General features: G+C 45.5%; 1 protein-coding gene across 2 annotated transcripts in view; it reads left to right on the forward strand.

Annotated features, from left to right (window-relative positions):
• The window catches only part of NLE1 (notchless homolog 1), a 158,837-nt gene that overhangs the window by 73,562 nt on the left and 65,279 nt on the right, over positions 1-19,996 (forward strand). For both annotated transcript variants that reach the window (XM_069226354.1, XM_069226355.1), the window contains 4 exons: positions 975-1,167; positions 2,337-2,472; positions 10,375-10,421; positions 16,690-16,892. In XM_069226354.1, the coding sequence (XP_069082455.1) occupies positions 975-1,167; positions 2,337-2,472; positions 10,375-10,421; positions 16,690-16,892 (579 nt within the window). The remainder of the gene's footprint in view (positions 1-974; positions 1,168-2,336; positions 2,473-10,374; positions 10,422-16,689; positions 16,893-19,996) is intronic.

Consider the following 19,996-nt stretch of genomic DNA (forward strand, 5'->3'; position numbering starts at 1 on the left):
ATACAACAACCCAAAAAAGTAGACTTTTTCTGACAAAAGAGGACGAGTCATTGGTGTGAAAGCAAGATCTGGGAAGCTTTTTGAGGAGGAGGTCATTGCAGAAGTGCACTGACTGAGAACAAACAAGCTTGCAGTGAAGAGGAAGGAAAACTAGACTGGAGTGTATTGAGGTTGTGTGAGATGAGCTTGCCTTTAGCAAGTGAGTTACGCTGCACAAAAGCAGCAATTGCAGGGGGCAGAAGATGGAAAACTGAGAATCAGTCTGGAGCAGTGCAAGAGTGAGCCGGCAGATCTGCATGTCATTTAGGAAAGTACACATCTAGCCTTTCCCTGCTCCTGGAACAGTGTGAAAGACATTGCTTGCAAAAAGCTGGACCACCCTTAAACTAGATACATTAGTGGTATAGTGGTCACTGTCCACTTCCACGTTTGCTTTAGTTCCCCTTTAAAAAAAAAAAGTCACTCTGGTGACTCTCTAGATGTTTCTCCCATTTTCTTTTTTAAATATTTTTTTTTAATTTGTACTGGCAACATGGCATAGGCAAATGTCAGGCTTTAGTTCTGTGAACCCTCCCAATATCCACACGCCAGTGACCACAACAGGTAACCAGGCATAACTCCCCTAACCTCCACCCCCACCCGACATTCGTCCATACAGGGCTATTGAGGAGAGATTATCATATAATAAACAGTAACCGTTTCTCCCATTTTGTGAGTTTTATTTTCGAATTTTCGAAACATTTTAATGGTTCTCAATGTACTATCAAATCTAGATAATAAGATCTAGACGTGCCGTAGCCTACATAATCTATTATCTCTGCAGAGTTGGCAAAATTTACCTGGGAGACCCAGGTAAAAAAAATTGGCAGAGGAAAAAAAATGTATGTCTGCTCCTATCGGACGAGAAGTTAGGAAGGTCTGCAGCTCTGATGGGGAGAGATCTATATTTAGTTTAAACCTATTTTTTCCCCTAGGAATCCTGAGTGTCGCTATCTGGTCAGTGCCTCGAAAGATTGCAGCCTGCGGATTTGGGATGCCTTCACAGGGCAATGTGATAAGATTCTTACGAGCCACACTCAGTGTGTAACTGGTGTGAAATGGGGTGGCGACGGCCTCATATACTCCTCATCCCAGGACCGGACAATCAAGGTTTGGCGAGCCCAGGATGTAAGTATGGAGATATAGAAAAGGTCCTGAACTTAAGCAGAGTGATTGTTGGAGAACGTGGTAGTAGCGCACAGCAGCAGCCTAAAGCAAATAAGTAGGAAGATAACTTTATCTGATGCCTTGAGACTGGTCCAACGTTTTACCATGATTTTCCCTGGTCTGTTGTCTGTCTTTTTTAAACTGGGTTTGAGACTAAAAATATAATCAAAGAAAAGTGTAAAGACAGCCTCCACTACCGCTTCTCCTATTCTGAAAGAGAGCAGCCTTTCATTTGTGTTCTTAGGCTGAAGAGTGAAAATGATCTGAGTAGACTTTCCACCTCCCTGATGATTGAGGATTTATTTGCCTGTTCACATTCATAGATGTGTCTAGATGTTTTGGTTATGTTAAAAAGATAGCCATACTAAAGACCCTTAAGTTCTGAAAAATTATAACATATTGAAATATTATAAAATATTGGCTGAATCTTAATCCCTGCCCCCAACCCTGGCAATCTCTTGGCTGTTTTGCCCATGATAGGCTCAAAACGTCATTTTACTGAATGAACATGAGCTATTTGTCTGGCTATACACCTCTCCTGTTATCTCCTCGAGCTCTCATTTTTTTTAAAACTTTCTATTGTTTATTTATAGTGTTTAAACGTGCATGTATCTAAGCACTGTTGTAGACCTTCTCTTGCTCCCTCATGTCTACTACTTCGTCATTTCTCCATCCCCTTCATCTTCTACATGCCCTGTGCCTTTTCATGTTTTCTTCCTTACTCTTTTTAAAAAAAAAAATATTTTTCTTTCAAACTACCTCTTTCGATCACTGACATTTTCTTGTCATTCTTCTCTGCCTGTCTTTCGTTCTGTCTCTTTCGTCATCTCTACCAGGCAGTCTCTGCTTCTCTCTATTTTCTTTGCCTTTTATCTCTTTCTGTGCTTCTCTTTTCCCATATCTTCTTCTTTCTAGATCCTGGTCTCCATCCTCTCTCTGCTTTTTTTTTTTTTTTTTTTTTTTTTTTTTTTTTTTTTTTACTCTGCTGTCCTTCCGTTTATCTGTCGACCTCTTTTTCTGTGTAGCTCTCTGACTCCCTCCGGTCACAAATGCTGCTCTTGTTTCCTAATGTGATGACGTTGCTTCCCTTTGCAGTTGTGTGGTGTATTGAATGCTTTTCTTTGTTGCAGGGGGTGCTCTGCAGAACACTGCAAGGCCACGCCCACTGGGTGAACACCATGGCACTCAGTACAGACTATGTGCTACGCACAGGAGCCTTCGAACCAGCAGAAGCTTCCATCAACCCACAGGATGTGCGTGGCTCCCGTAAGAGCACTAGATTATATTAATTGCCATTTCAGCAGAGAGTTGCAATGAGAAATGTTTTCAAGACTTTATTTAAGGTTTCATTGCAGGCGGTGACGGAGAGAGCTAGACTTTTAGCAAATGGTCTTTTCAAAGTCAACACAGTAGCTAGGAGGAAGTATTGCTTACATTGGCTGACTGTATAACTTTGCATGTGGGGCTCTGGAGATCACGTTTATTCAGTTAAATAGTGCTTGGCCTACCAATAATATCCTCAGCCCAGTAAGGCCCTCTTTCACAGCATACACTCCACTATACTGCATCCTCGCTAATTACTACCCAGGAAAATATTTCCCCTATATGGGCTCACCTTATACTTGTGTAAAAATGTAAACTCGTTCCCTAAAGTGGTCGCAAGACAACATGCTTTTCAAGTACGAGGGTGTAAAATATAAAATACTTTCTCGTACATGCAGTGGCCTTCATCTGATTTCCTCTGTGGCGTCCAATATCTACGAAACCAAGTTTAATCTCCAGCATTTTAGGCATGCGGGAGCATAATAAAATAGGTTTGCTGAGACAATGCCCTTTACCAAAGGATTTTCAATAAACATTTTCACAATACCTTCCATTTTCTTAATGAACGCCATTCCAGAGATCATTAATTTCGTGAGGAAAAATATGCCACAGCAGCTCGTCATCCCCCTTTAAAAGAGGAATTCTTAAAACGGCCAATATGCTACGCGCTATGCAGGTCAGTCTGGCATTTTCTGTGGGAGTCTTACCGTCTTACAACATGGTATATGCAAACTATGAATACACAAACACGTGAACAATGTGACAGAGAGAGGTTGCTTACTTTTGGAACTATGTAAAAGCAAGGCACGCGTACTATGTAAAAGAATGCATCCTTAACTATGAAAGTATCATATTTGGAAAACGTGAAATGAAGGCATGAATAGGTCAACTAACAGTAACTTTGTAGTTTTTTTTTTTTTTTTTTTACATCGTGGTCTCGCTGAGAGGGAATTGATCATGCACCTTACAATCAGTATTGGTTTGTTTTCAGACATGTTGATTCAGTTTAGATTCTACCCGCTATTCATTTAACTAATTTGTTTCCTATTATCAGGCCTAAAAGTATTATATGTATCTACTGCTTCATCAAGCATGCCATCTTCTTCAAAGTTATATTTTCCTCTCTAGTAACTCTGTTCCTGACCCATTTAGTTCTACTGCAGCCCAGGTGCCCTTTAATCCTAATGTATCTAATGCCTCATTTCTTGGTACGTCACCCCATGTTTGATCTCTTGCTAAATCACCGTTTATTCTCCTCCTCTATCATCTCGTCTGCTGTCCCAGCCCTGGTCTCCTTTCCTAACTCTGCCCGCATCTTCTCTCCTGCTCACTCTGCCCAGATGGTCTCTTGTGCTCCCTCTGCCCATGCCCCCTCCCTGGCTCACTGTGCCCCACTCTGTCCCCCGCCAGAGAGGAGGCACGGGCAGAGTGAGCCAGAGAGGAGGCATGGACAGAGTGAGCCTCCTCTCTGGCTCACTCTGTCCATGCCTCCTCTCTGGCTCACTCTGCCCGTGCCTCCTCTCTGGCTCGCTCTGCCCGTGCCTCCTCTCTGGCTCGCTCTGCCCGTGCCTCCTCTCTGGCTCGCTCTGCCCGTGCCTCCTCTCTGGCTCGCTCTGCCCGTGCCTCCTCTCTGGCTCGCTCTGCCCGTGCCTCCTCTCTGGCTCGCTCTGCCCGTGCCTCCTCTCTGGCTCGCTCTGCCCGTGCCTCCTCTCTGGCTCGCTCTGCCCGTGCCTCCTCTCTGGCTCGCTCTGCCCGTGCCTCCTCTCTGGCTCGCTCTGCCCGTGCCTCCTCTCTGGCTCACTCTGCCCGTGCCTCCTCTCTGGCTCACTCTGCCCGTGCCTCCTCTCTGGCTCACTCTGCCCGTGCCTCCTCTCTGGCTCACTCTGCCCGTGCCTCCTCTCTGGCTCACTCTGCCCGTGCCTCCTCTCTGGCTCACTCTGCCCGTGCCTCCTCTCTGGCTCACTCTGCCCGTGCCTCCTCTCTGGCTCACTCTGCCCGTGCCTCCTCTCTGGCTCCCTCTGCCCGTGCCTCCTCTCTACTCACTCTGCCTTCTTTCTGCCCGTGCCTCCTCTCTGGCTCCCTCTGCCCGTGCCTCCTCTCTGGCTCCCTCTGCCCGTGCCTCCTCTCTGGCTCCCTCTGCCCGTGCCTCCTCTCTACTCACTCTGCCTTCTTTCTGCCCGTGCCTCCTCTCTACTCACTCTGCCTTCTTTCTGCCCGTGCCTCCTCTCTGGCTCACTCTGCCCGTGCCTCCTCTCTGGCTCACTCTGCCCGTGCCTCCTCTCTGGCTCACTCTGCCCGTGCCTCCTCTCTGGCTCACTCTGCCCGTGCCTCCTCTCTGGCTCACTCTGCCTGTGCCTCCTCTCTACTCACTCTGCCTGTGCCTCCTCTCTACTCACTCTGCCTCCTCTCTGCCCGTGCCTCCTCTCTACTCACTCTGCCTCCTCTCTGCCCGTGCCTCCTCTCTACTCACTCTGGCTCACTCTGCCTGTGCCTCCTCTCTGGTTCACTCTGCCTGTGCCTCCTCTCTACTCACTCTGCCTCCTTTCTGCCCATGCCTCCTCTCTGGCTCACTCTGCCTCCTTTCTGCCCATGCCTCCTCTCTGGCTCACTCTGCCTCCTTTCTGCCCGTGCCTCCTCTCTGGCTCACTCTGCCTGTGCCTCCTCTCTGGCTCACTCTGCCTGTGCCTCCTCTCTGGCTCACTCTGCCTGTGCCTCCTCTCTGGCTCACTCTGCCTGTGCCTCCTCTCTGGCTCACTCTGCCTGTGCCTCCTCTCTGGCTCACTCTGCCTGTGCCTCCTCTCTGGCTCACTCTGCCTGTGCCTCCTCTCTGGCTCCCTCTGCCTGTGCCTCCTCTCTGGCTCCCTCTGCCTGTGCCTCCTCTCTGGCTCCCTCTGCCCGTGCCTCCTCTCGTGACTCCCTCTGCCCGTGCCTCCTCTCGTGACTCCCTCTGCCCGTGCCTCCTCTCGTGACTCCCTCTGCCCGTGCCTCCTCTCGTGACTCCTCTCTCACTCACTCGGCCCGTGACTCCTCTCTTGCTCATTCAGTCCTTAAGTCCCTTTCTACAGTCTAGCCCATGTGCCCTTTTCTGATCACAACTCATGCCGATCCCTTTTTAGCAGCCCCCTTCTCTCAAACACTCGCTCGCTGAAAGCTCTTATTTCCAGCTCTCAAGCCTCTCATTGTTTGGCCTGTCCGCATATCTCCTCTCCTGGCCCCTGTCCCTTCTCCTACTTACTATTTCATATCCTATCTATAGCTTATTCAGCCCGTGTCTGGTCTCTTCCGGTCTTCTGTTAACTCTTTCATATGCTGGATGCTGCTTTTGGCAGTCCCATTTTTTAGCAATCTGTCGAATAAACTGAGTTGGAGTTGGAGTTTAAATCAATATTAGTGTGGCCCGCTGTTGTGTGGGAGTTCGCCTCCTACTCAACAATTCTGCCTCATGCAAAAATATTGGAGTTACTGCCCTACTAGGTATTTGCCCATTGGACCATGCTGCCATCTACATGACTGTTAATGGTCCACTCTGCTCCTCCCACCATCAAATCCTCATGTTCATAAACAAAATCTGCCCTAAGACTATATCTGTGCTGCGCCTTAGCACCTCACTGCAATTCCGCCTCTTGGGATGGCTGTCTTGCGATAGAAATTAGTGACTTGTCCCTTTTGCCACGCAGTGCTCTACACAGTGGATACCCGTGTGGAAGCAGCCGATATTGCCAAATGGTGAATATTTAGGAAAACGCCCATAGCACACACAGAAAACTAGATGTCGTTATGATCTGTATCAATACCTGGATGTGGTCTGTTGGTCTGCAGTTGAATTGTGTAGACTGAGTTGTGAGGCAGGACAGGAGCAGAGACTAGGAACTAAACTGGAAATTGCTAGGAGGTAAAACCAGGAGAAATATCAAGGTCAAAAATTAGTAACACAAGGGGCTGAGAACATATCAACAAAAAAATGACCAGAGATTTTGTGATGGATGGTACTGCTTGTGCAGGTACCTTTTATTCGGAGAAAAGTAGGAAGTGCTAGAAATAGGACATATCAGACAGGAAACAAGGTTGCCTTGCCAGGTTGCAAACATGGATGGTATGCAGCGAAGGTGCTTGAGTAGCAATTTTGGATAAAGCAGGATGTTTGTCATTTTCCTTTTGTGGGAGCCAAACCCCCATAATCATCTGACCACCAATATTTGTATACTCTGACATTTTACCTAAATGAGTTGTCTTCATTGACTCCTCTCGATCTAGTACACTCCTAATCAGAAATAAGAGTTTAGCAGAGTTAAACAGAAAATAAATATTGGAAGCTTAAAGAACTGAGTTCTGGGCCAGAAAGTTGATTTTTAATACAGAAAAAGTTAAATGCTGTACAGAGAATATGGATTAGGTGCCGTAAAGGCTCAAAATACAGAAATACAAAATAAATGCAAAACCATAGACCATATTAGTCCCTACTAACAACATTTAAAAAAGTACTCTAAGTATCAAACTCACAAAGAGTATATTCACATCCCATTAATAGTCTAAGTCAAGTGGACATAGAAAATAGTCTCCAGTAACTGCGGTATTAATGGCAGCTTCAAAATCCCATATAACCCAAGCTTCGTCAATAACTAAACCCAGGCTAAATCCTAACTAAACTTGAAAAGCTAAGGTCCAAGGACTTTTACACATCAGTCACCGTTTCTAAAAATAGATTATGCAAATTCAGTATGACATGATCATGGTTAGGGGCTCATTGGCAAATCAGAAACATTTACGTAAATAAAAAGACATTAGCACTAACCTGTTTCATAAGGTAATAAAAAATCTTCCATCTTCTCCCTCAGCAACCGTCCTCTGGAGATGATCAACAAAAAAATGAACTGTCCCTCTAACAATGGCTCATAGAGTCTTCAAGTTTACATCTACACTTCTGGCGGAAGTCTGTGAAAATTATACTTTGTGTACAGGGTGGAAGCTTCATTCACAATACAGGCTTCCTAATAATGTACATCACTATCACATTTACGCCAGTAGCTTAGTGTTCCGCAGAGGCAAGGGGAGAGATAACTTGCAGTGGGACACTGATGTGATGGGGAATGAGCATGACAGTTGAACAGAACATCAGAAATGTTATCCATATTAGAAGCCATAGGGCCTGATTACAACTTTGGAGGAGGTGTTAATCCGTCCCAAAAGTGACGGTAAAGTGACGGATATACCACCAGCCATATTACGAGTTCCATAGGATATAATGGACTCGTAATACGGCTGGTGGTATATCCGTCACTTTACCGTCACTTTTGGGACGGATTAACACCTCCTCCAAAGTTGTAATCAGGCCCTTAGTGTCTTAGACACAAATGTGCCATAACTATTTGTCTCATTAGCTAGCCTTCTAAGTGACTTAGGCAATTCACTTTAATTGCAACATCATTAATTCATCAGTTACACCTCTATACATTATGCAAACACTAATTATGAAATAATTTTCAAACGATTTTGCACATTTTTAATAGTTTCAAAAATACTAAAAAAACACTATCCTTGAGTAGAAGGAACTTTGACATATCATGGTGGCCGTGATCATCATCATGTAGGAAAGGAAAAGAGTTGACACATGTGGATGCTCTAAGACTGCATTTGAGGTAACAGAGGTCTAATTATGCCTGTCCGCTCACTTCACCTAATCCCCTACCTTTGGACATTCTCCAGTGTTCTGTTCTGATCCAAGTTCCCTTCACTTTAGCACAACTTATCTTTGCAACGTCATCCCTTCATATGAATTATGGTTTCTTTATACGGAAACACCAAAATTCACTTCTCTTTCCCAAATTCCTCCTGCATCTCCAGTATTAAATCTTTGTCTTGCCACCTTCCTACTTGAGATAGCACTTAGATTCCTCCTACTTAAAATAGATTATCTTACTTCATTTGCAATGCCCAGAACCATCTTATTCCTCACAATATCATCTCCATCTTTCATTGCTAATTTGGGAGTCATTTGTATAAACCTATTACCATCGAGACCTGTTTTCAGTTCTTAAATAACCAAAATGGTTGGATTTTCTATCCTCACAGAGCCAGATCACTGATTCACACCCTTGTAATGCATGCAATGAAATATGACAGCATCTTCTCAGTTGGCCTATCAACATTGCTTGGCTCCCTGGACAAATACATACCCTCTGGCTCACACACCCCATTCAGTCTTTCCTGTTACATCCCAATGCCACCTATTGGCTGAATGGTTGTCTGCTGAACACCAAATAAACACACTGATGTTCTGAACAGTGCATGGCATGCCCACTCCCTCACTTAGTTGTCCAGCCGATGCCCCTTTGCCAGGATGCCGCAATCCCATCTACCCACCGTTTAAAAGTCCCTAAAGTGTTGTCCCGCATCCTGATTGTGAGTCTTCCACTTAATGTGCATGACACAGATACAAACTACGAGCCACCCACCTCCTTAACTCCAAAGGTATTAACTCGGTGGTTCCCAGTCTGTGGTCTGGGGACCTCTGTGGGTCTGCATAGCCTCCTCAGGGCATCCTAGACTGCATAGAAAAGTGAATATTATTAACAGATTAATCAAGTGTTTTAAGTGGCTAAACGTACAATTGAACCTTTTAAAACTTACTGTAAATGTCAAGGGATTTAAAATTTGAGGCTAAATATTAAATTATTATCCCCAGATTAATTAGTAGGAGCAGTGCAGGTACATCAAACAGAATATAGTACGAGCAATGTGTGGCTTCAGTTAAATTTAGAAAACCTCCAGCCTGGCTATTAAATTTAAACCGTTTATTTGTTTTAATTTATACTTGTTTGCAAAGTAGATAAAATGTGTTATAATTTGTGTATGTGTTAGATGGGATGCCTGCTTTTGTAATTTTTGTGTACGGGTTTGTGGTTCAAATAATCAACAATGTTGAGGCCGGGGTCCCAGCTTCCAGTAATGACTCAGTATGGTGTACCCGAATTCCAATAATGGTTCAGTGGAGGTCCCCGGGTTCCAGTAAGTATAATGTGGGGGTCCACAAAAGTCAAAATGTTCAGAACCACTGTATTAACTAATCTCATCACTCTGAACACCCATCCATGATGGTAGAGTAACATGTTCTTATTTATCACTGGTGTTCCTTCCGCTCTTAAAATTTTTTTTTTTAAAAAAAGGCAAGTGCACATTTACTCATTTCAAAATAATAATCGGGAATTGTTTTTTAACACATCTATGTGCACAGTAGACAGCACCAACCATTTGCTGTTGGCAAAGGTTATGCTTTTTCTGTGAAGTCATGTGATATTACTGCATTTTTTGTAATGCAGCACTACCACATTAGTCTAATTAAGTGAAACCTGGTGAATGTTCAGTTTCAACTGTACATATTTACAGCATTTTCAAGCCTAAACGAGGCACGTGTTTCCCTACCAATCGTGCACAAATCCTTGTTAATGAAATCCACCCAACCTGAGGTCCTTAGGTATCTTATTAGTTGATGTATACTGCACATCTTGTATTAATGCTGTATGTGTGCACTCACAAGTAACACGATAGTGCAGATTAAATGCAACTGCCAGGTCCAACCTGCTGACAGCATTGTTTTTTTTGTTTTGTTTTTGAGCCCCTAATCTTCACCTATCTTTATAGAAGGTTGGTTCCTCTACAATCTGAACGTTATAGCTGCAGAGTTTCACATCACCTTTTTCATCTTGAATTCCTCTGGTTGCACAATTCTTGATCGACACTAGTGGCTTCTTTACTTAAAAGAAACCTATAGACAATGCCTTATAAAGTCTTACTTGCTGCTTTACCTTCAATTTCTGACACCACCTTTCTCATTTTTTCTGGTTGCAGTGGAGGAGCTGAAGCAAAATGCATTACAAAGATACAATCAGATAAGGGTATGTACACGGTCCACTTGCGAACCCTCGCTTTATGTGCTGGTTCCCAAACTTCTTCTCCAACACCAGCTATCACCAATTCCTAAGATCAAGGGGTTGGTAGGTAAACTGGTGTTTTGATAGATTGATAGGTTATCCAGATGTTCCAACTATGGAATGTAGCTAGTTATATGTGCATTTTGCCTTGTGAGTCACTGCAATGTTTTCTCTGTTGTAGTTCTCCTAAGGAGATGTCATGGGTGCTCTTGAAAGTGGAAAATGAGGGGAGGTAAAAGAGTGATTTTGTTATATTGTATTCAGGGCAAACAGCCTACTTGAGAGAAGAGGGGGTCTCCAGCAGTTTGTGATAAACTAAAGGTTGTTGGTTGCATTGCTGGTATAAAGCATTTTAATGAAAGACTCCATCGTGAAACAAGGGTCAGCAAGGACTGAAAACCGTTGCTAGCAGGATGTAATAGGATTGCACCACTCTCCTCCTAACTTGACTGGGCTTTCACTCCCTGTCAGCTTTATCCTAGTGCTTTCATGCTGGCTTATCAGTTCTAATCTGATGGGCTAGCATGCAAGCAGCAGTGATGGTGATAGCTAATGCCAAGGCTCCTCACATTGCCTTCGACGCTGTACTACCCCCACAAAACAATGGCACAATGAGTTTGTTAATGCGACAGCAAGTTTACAAACTCTACAGTTTCAAAATTAATCAGTAAATAAATGAATGGGTTGTGTTAGATGTAGGATTTGATTGTTCATCGCCTGGGTTGATTATGGTTAAGAAGAGTGAGTCTTTTACAGGTTTTTGCTGGTTTCCCTTTTTGCCCTGCTTTGTGTATGATGTAGCAGTATTCAAAAGTGGACATGCACGTATTTAGGGTGAAGTTACAAGTAAATTGGTAATATAGGATTGGAGCTAGATTAGTCTGTCTGCATGCCGCTGTTTGTAATGCTGTAACATGATGTTCTGAGCTAAGAAGTTGTTATAGTAGTCTTAATGTGGAAAGTACCATGACCTGGTTTTTGGTCTTGAAATCGCTGTTTGGTACAGTAGCAGTAGTTTTAGATCTCACCTTAGACTGCACATTTTTAGATACGTCCATAGCTTACCATTACTCTTGCTTCTCTTTGGTCAACGTGTGTTAGCTTCACTTTCTTTTCATGCGTTAGTCCAACCTCTAAAACATGGCCTGTGTACTACTTTCTTTTCCAGTATCCTTACACTGCTCATACTTTCAGAGCTACTTTTTTGCCACACTCTGAGTGCATGTGTATGCAGGTAACCTTACCCCTGACCCCCACCACCTCCACATTGTTGCTTGTTCGTCCAACATTGCTTCCCACATTCCTACTGTCTCCCGCCCACATGGTTGATTGTCCCTCCCGAATTAATTGCCCGGTCAATCTTGTGCTGTTGCTTGCTGTGCCCCTCTTGCTCGTTCATTGTTGCTTGCCCTGTCCCACCCTGGCATTGTAGCTTGCCCTGTCTCTCCCTCTGACCCACCCTGGCACTGTAGCGTGCCCTGTGACCTTGTGTAGGAAGTTGGCTCTGTATGCACTATTTCAAAGTAAGGAATAGTATGCACAGAGTCCAAGGGTTCCCCTTAGAGGTAAGATAGTGGCAAAAAGAGATAATACTAATGCTCTATTTTGTGGTAGTGTGGTCGAGCAGTAGGCTTATCCAAGGAGTAGTGTTAAGCATTTGTTGTACATACACATAGACAATAAATGAGGTACACACACTCAGAGACAAATCCAGCCAATAGGTTTTTGTATAGAAAAATATCTTTTCTTAGTTTATTTTAAGAACCACAGGTTCAAATTCTACATGTAATATCTCATTCGAAAGGTATTGCAGGTAAGTACTTTAGGAACTTCAAATCATCAAAATTGCATGTATACTTTTCAAGTTATTCCCAAATAGCTGTTTTAAAAGTGGACACTTAGTGCAATTTTCACAGTTCCTAGGGGAGGTAAGTATTTGTTAGGTTAACCAGGTAAGTAAGACACTTACAGGGCTTAGTTCTTGGTCCAAGGTAGCCCACCGTTGGGGGTTCAGAGCAACCCCAAAGTCACCACACCAGCAGCTCAGGGCCGGTCAGGTGCAGAGTTCAAAGTGGTGCCCAAAACACATAGGCTAGAATGGAGAGAAGGGGGTGCCCCGGTTCCGGTCTGCTTGCAGGTAAGTACCCGCGTCTTCGGAGGGCAGACCAGGGGGGTTTTGTAGGGCACCGGGGGGGGACACAGGTCCACACAGAAATTTCACCCTCAGCGGCACGGGGGCGGCCGGGTGCAGTGTAGAAACAAGCGTCGGGTTCGCAATGTTAGTCTATGAGAGATCTCGGGATCTCTTCAGCGCTGCAGGCAGGCAAGGGGGGGATTCCTCGGGGAAACCTCCACTTGGGCAAGGGAGAGGGACTCCTGGGGGTCACTTCTCCAGTGAAAGTCCGGTCCTTCAGGTCCTGGGGGCTGCGGGTGCAGGGTCTCTCCCAGGCGTCGGGACTTTAGGTTCAAAGAGTCGCGGTCAGGGGAAGCCTCGGGATTCCCTCTGCAGGCGGCGCTGTGGGGGCTCAGGGGGGACAGGTTTTGGTACTCACAGTATCAGAGTAGTCCTGGGGTCCCGCCTGAGGTGTCGGATCTCCACCAGCCGAGTCGGGGTCGCCGGGTGCAGTGTTGCAAGTCTCACGCTTCTTGCGGGGAGCTTGCAGGGTTCTTTAAAGCTGCTGGAAACAAAGTTGCAGCTTTTCTTGGAGCAGGTCCGCTGTCCTCGGGAGTTTCTTGTCTTTTCGAAGCAGGGGCAGTCCTCAGAGGATGTCGAGGTCGCTGGTCCCTTTGGAAGGCGTCGCTGGAGCAGGATCTTTGGAAGGCAGGAGACAGGCCGGTGAGTTTCTGGAGCCAAGGCAGTTGTCGTCTTCTGGTCTTCCGCTGCAGGGGTTTTCAGCTGGGCAGTCCTTCTTCTTGTAGTTGCAGGAATCAAATTTTCTAGGGTTCAGGGTAGCCCTTAAATACTAAATTTAAGGGCGTGTTTAGGTCTGGGGGGTTAGTAGCCAATGGCTACTAGCCCTGAGGGTGGGTACACCCTCTTTGTGCCTCCTCCCAAGGGGAGGGGGTCACAATCCTAACCCTATTGGGGGAATCCTCCATCTGCAAGATGGAGGATTTCTAAAAGTTAGAGTCACCTCAGCTCAGGACACCTTAGGGGCTGTCCTGACTGGCCAGTGACTCCTCCTTGTTATTCTCATTATTTTCTCCGGCCTTGCCGCCAAAAGTGGGGCCTGGCCGGAGGGGGCGGGCAACTCCACTAGCTGGAGTGTCCTGCTGGCTTGGCACAAAGGAGGTGAGCCTTTGAGGCTCACCGCCAGGTGTGACAATTCCTGCCTGGGGGAGGTGTTAGCATCTCCACCCAGTGCAGGCTTTGTTACTGGCCTCAGAGTGACAAAGGCACTCTCCCCATGGGGCCAGCAACATGTCTCGGGTTGTGGCAGGCTGCTAAAACTAGTCAGCCTACACAGATAGTCGGTTAAGTTTCAGGGGGCACCTCTAAGGTGCCCTCTGGGGTGTATTTTACAATAAAATGTACACTGGCATCAGTGTGCATTTATTGTGCTGAGAAGTTTGATACCAAACTTCCCAGTTTTCAGTGTAGCCATTATGGTGCTGTGGAGTTCGTGTTTGACAGACTCCCAGACCATATACTCTTATGGCTACCCTGCACTTACAATGTCTAAGGTTTTGTTTAGACACTGTAGGGGTACCATGCTCATGCACTGGTACCCTCACCTATGGTATAGTGCACCCTGCCTTAGGGCTGTAAGGCCTGCTAGAGGGGTGTCTTACCTATACTGCATAGGCAGTGAGAGGCTGGCATGGCACCCTGAGGGGAGTGCCATGTCGACTTACTCGTTTTGTCCTCACTAGCACACACAAGCTGGCAAGCAGTGTGTCTGTGCTGAGTGAGAGGTCTCCAGGGTGGCATAAGACATGCTGCAGCCCTTAGAGACCTTCCTTGGCATCAGGGCCCTTGGTACTAGAAGTACCAGTTACAAGGGACTTATCTGGATGCCAGGGTCTGCCAATTGTGGATACAAAAGTACAGGTTAGGGAAAGAACACTGGTGCTGGGGCCTGGTTAGCAGGCCTCAGCACACTTTCAATTGTAAACATAGCATCAGCAAAGGCAAAAAGTCAGGGGGCAACCATGCCAAGGAGGCATTTCCTTACACCTTGGCATTGTTGCTTGCCCTGTAAATGGCATTGTTGCTTGCCCTGTCCTGCCCACATCTCCCCCCCCCCCCCCCGGCACTGTTGCTTGCGCTGGTGGCACTGTTGCTTGCCCTGTCCCACCCACCCCCCTCTGGCATTGTTGCTTGCCCTGTATCACCCACCCCCCTCTGGCATTGTTGCTTGCCCTGTTCCTCCAACCCCCTCTGGCATTGTTACTTGTCTTGTTCTCCACCCGAGCACCCCGATTGTTAGCTTGTTAGCTTGTCCCCTTCTGTCCCACCAGAGAATAGCGCTTTGACACGCTTGCCCTGTCATCAAGCTTTTTTCCGTAGCTTTCAGCCATGCTGCACAGCCACTTCGCTGCATGGATAAAAGACATAGACCAAGCCAATAACTCTGTGGTAGGCAAGACCTATTGACTTTGCCAGTGCTTGTTTGTGATGCTTCTGTGTGATTAGGATTGTCGGAGGCTCATTTTATGTGTGGAAGAAATCTGAGCAGTTGTGCAAGAGTGATTTTCTTTTGGATATTTTTATGAAACTGCAGAAATTCACTCTTGGAATAATGGAATTGCTTGGTGTCTTAATTTCAACAATCCCTATCACATGTGCAGTATATTGCATGATGGGGGGCTTGGGCGCATACTAGGGCACTGATAGGTCGCCTGACTCTGGAGTATTATGGTGAATGAACATTGAGGGGAGGGACACTGAAAGAAATAGAGTTTTGGAGCAGTGAGGGCTTAGAATGACTCTAGGTCAGAGGTCTTCAAACTGTGGGGCGGGCCCCCCTAGAGGGGCCTCAAGTGATCTCAGGGGGGGGCGCCAGATTCTTGCCAAAAGAAGCATTATGCAGATAACAGGCCTTTGTTTCAAGCAGAAGCATGTTATTGCATTTAAAAGAATATAACAGTACTAAACTGCAATGTTTAAATAGGTCTAGACATATTTAAACAGTGCCATATTTATTTATAAAATAATTGTGAAAAATTCTGAGGGGGGCCCAATTATTTCTGTTTTTCAACTGGGGGGCGCGGCATTAAAAAGTTTGGAGACAACTACTCTAGGTTCTGACCCTGGGAAAGCGTGATATTTATACATTCTTGCGTGACTGGTAGAATAGTGGCCTCAATGATGTCAGAAAGAGTTGAAAAATCAAAGAGAATGTGTGCAGATGTATTTCCGAAATCTCGTGCAGACACCAAATCGTTGAGGGCTATGAGTAACAAATAAGATGCTCAAAAGATTTCTTATCAAAGACCGTTCTAATGGGTCATGTTATATTTTGTGGTTGGCCTTTTTCTCAGGAAACGTTCTGAGGGATGGAAGATTGGAAGATCAGTACAATTTGTTTAGATTGGAGGGTTCCGCAGGGACATTGTGAGCACTCAGTTGTTGAGCTAAACTGCGAAGATTACTTTAGCTGAGTAGGAGATTAGAGAGGCACAGAACCGGACAACAGACCAAGTATTGAAGATCTTTGGCAGCTAAATAAAAAAGCAGCATCCGTTCACTTTGGAAATTACTTTATAGTTTTGGAGGAGTGATTTGATTGGAGCAGAGCTATGAAAAGGTGCCTGGCATACTGGATTAAGGGTGAATTGTTACTTGATCGTGGAACCAAAGTAGCAGACGTTAATGTACCAAGCTTAAGTTGTGGCAGGTTTGTTGGTGTTGCAGAGTGTGCCATTGCGGTTGTATCAAGGATTCAGTGATATACTATATATGCTGAAAAAGACCCAGCTTCACATTAAAGTGCATTCCATTCACTTCTTCCATGAAAGTACAATAGGGAACCTAATCCGAGAAAGGCTCAACTCAGAGGAGAGCACATTTGTTTCCCCCTAGCTATTCAGAGGTTTTCATTTCCATACCCTTGCACTTATGTTTGTTATACGCAATGCACTTTGCAAAGTTTTGAATGTGTGTGATAGACGGTTTAAGATAACGGTTTGGCTGAAGCCCAGAAGTTAAGTGCATTCTCTTCAGCACCTTGTCCATGAACCTCCAAAGCTTCCTCTATATTCTGATGTACTATTTGCCTTGTTATTGTAGGGCCAGGGCCCAGAGAGACTTGTTTCTGGCTCTGATGACTTCACGCTGTTCTTGTGGACCCCGGCGGAGGAGAAGAAGCCTCTCCAGAGGATGACTGGTCACCAGGCCTTGATCAACCAGGTCCTCTTCTCTCCAGACACCCGGCTCATTGCCAGCGCCTCTTTCGACAAGTCCATCAAACTGTGGGATGGCAAAACTGGGAAGTACGTTCTTACTCAGCCAACTACACTCTAGTCTGCAGGCCAAGGGAAGACTTAATCGTTAATCATACTATGTTAATTTATTGGTGTCAACTTTCATAGCAAGTGTGCAAAACATTGTCATTGCAGGCAAAATTGTGTCTCTTTCCACTCGCTTGATCGACCCAGTGCCTATTATGCTTCGTGCTTACCACACTGTATAGCTCTTCCATCATAAAACAAAATTGGCAAAGCTATGGAGCTTCCTTTGAGACCTATTGTCTTTGTCAGTGGTTTTAACCATGCTGTACAATATACCCAATGCTGTGAAGCATGGCTAAATAAGAAAAATAAAAAAGCCTATGACTCGGTTAGCTGCATTATTATGTAGGCTTGACAGTCTTTTTATTTTATTTTATTTGCTGGTCTGAGTTGATTACGCAAATAAAAAGAAAATGTGAAAAAGCATTTTTAGAGCACAAATAGAGGGAACAACACAGAGGACGTGGTTAGGGGGAAGCGACATCTAGGACATGGGTGAGGGAAGCAAGGTGGGGTGGGAGGAAAAGCAGTGGGTGACGAGGAGTGCATGGGTGGGGGAAGGAAACACAGTAGATGACGAAAGCAAGATTGAGGGTGGAGATGGGGAGAGGAAGCAACAGGTGACAGAAGGAAGGTGGAGGGAATGAAAACAATAGAGAGGGCAGCTGGGTGGAGAGGAGAAGCATTGTGGAGCAGGCTGGGGAGAACTACTAGGCTGAGAAAGTGACGAGGACGACAAATGGAGTGGGGCAGCAAACCAGTTCTATTTCCTCTGCTGTACCATAAGGCTGTTTTTTACATGTTGCTTTGGCACCTGTGAACGAGGGCACACACCCGATAATTATAGCAGCAAAGGCTACTTATTTTTTCTTTCAGTGATACATTGTTAGAGGTGGTCATATTTGTTAGAATAAAAGGTATTTATAAAGCAGTTCTTTGAAATGGAGAAAGAGCATGTTTTAGCTAGGTTTGTGTGTCTATCAGCAGAAAAAGTGTGCACTTTTGTATGTACTGCCCAGGCAGTGAGGCACTGCAAATAGCCCTCCTCTGGTGGTGAGAAAATGGTCAGAGTACACCAGCATGGAGTCGTTCATATGCCCTTCACTCATGAGTATTCCTGCTCCTTTGCTCCGTGTCCCAAGATGTCCAAGTGTCAATGGTGCCAATTTGGCACATCTGTTTGGCTTCTTACCAGTACCACTCTACCAGTACCATCATTGTTGGGATGGCTAATACCACCCCATACAATACCAGTACCACCACTTGTAGTTGTACCACATCCATTCATGCCACCATCATAGTACCACCAGTACCTCCACCAGCATTGCCAATTCTAGTGCTAACACCACCAGTAACACTGCCACCACAACCACCTGTACCACCACCACTGATTCTAGCACCACCAGTAAGTACATCTGCATCCACTACACCAGTACGAATTCACCACCACAGAACCATGATTACTGGTGCACCATAACCAGTATTATCGCTTCCATGCTACTGTCACTTCCACCAGTACAAACACTATTTTTATTTCCATGAATTAGGCCTATTTGAACACCTGCAGCACCACTGGCAGGTATTAAAAATTCCACCAGTGCAAATAGCTCTAGTCCGATAGCCCTCCTTGCATGAGCTCAAATATATTCACTAAGGAAATCTGCTTCTTGATCCCACAGAATGTGTTCACAATAAGGAGATCTGCCCTTCAGAAGCACAATTGTGATTATTGTCATCTATTTGATATTGACCCACCTATGTTGACTTGAGGAACATGCAACAGTTATGTAAATACATAACTGCGGTTCCATTTTTTGAATGAGTTTTATTGATGTTCTATAGTGATAATGTGTTTTGTAGCTCTTTGACTTGTGTTGAGATGGGAATGCCTCCTGCATGATCCACAGTTGCGTCCCCTCCCCTGCATGCCTGAACTGCATATGTGTTTATGCTGTTTTTTTGGTTGTGCCGCACACTAATCCTACGTACCTGCAACGACTTAGGCCCAGTCTTCTGACAATGATAGGTTCTAGAACTGGTCATGAACCAAGATGGGTGTACCCTGCACACCCTCAGTGCCAGGGGACTCCTGTTTGTTTTGCAGGTTTCATGCGTGGAGCACTGTGGTGGTAGTGTACCGTATTATTGAATTCTAGTGGCCTGCTTTAACCAGTGAGACATAAATGGGTGCTTACAGGCCTATTTATCTAAAGTTTAATTGTTCACAATGAATTTGAAGTCCTTATGGGACATTCTTAGTGCAGTATGTATGTGTGTATGCTAGACATGATGGTGTGCGGTGCACATGTGATACAGCCCTTCGGGTTCCATTTTGGAAGCCACAGCCTAGACAGTAGAACAACATAGAGGGGTTGCTTTCTCCAGACAGAATAGGTGTATTCCTGCCATCTTCTAATATGGGAGGGGGGAGCACTTAAGCTATAGTGAGGAAATAGATCTGCTTTACTAAGAAGTGCCAAGACTCTTCCTTATACTTTGGGCTGTAAATAACTCTGGCTGCAGCTTAAATTTGGTAGATATCGGGTGATACAGGGTAGGGCCTGCAATACCTGATGTTATGGAACTGAACCCTTTGAAGGGCACACATTCTTGCTTCTCTTTCTGATCTCTGTGAGGAGGGGTTGTAAATAGCAGGGTGCAGCCTGCTCTCGCCTTTTTGTAGTTCCCTGGTTGGCACTTCATCTGTGGACTGGCTTGCTGGGCAGAGCATCTTTGCAGACAGGCCTGGAAGGTGGCCTGGCTGGGCACGTGAAAGAGAAACCTACCCAAAGGGCGGACCTGACCTGGAATACACCTCTGCAAAATTGATATTAAGATGGGAGCTAAAGACCCATCGTTCATTGCTGTGATCACGTCTACAATGAAGTGGGTACTTCACACAGTACTCTGGGACTAATATGCAGCTAAGGGTGATTCCACATCGACAACAAACTCCACAGAGTTGTGGGAACATTCATTGGCCTCCAATCTGAAGAAGGAAAACTGGGCTGCCTTGGTGCCAAAATATCCTGCCTGTGAGTGAGGGAAAGAAGCGACATCCGTGCAGGTGGAGCACATTGTGGAAG

Source organism: Pleurodeles waltl, chromosome 3_1 (assembly GCF_031143425.1).
Source record: "Pleurodeles waltl isolate 20211129_DDA chromosome 3_1, aPleWal1.hap1.20221129, whole genome shotgun sequence".
NCBI classification, from domain to species: Eukaryota; Metazoa; Chordata; class Amphibia; order Caudata; family Salamandridae; genus Pleurodeles; species Pleurodeles waltl.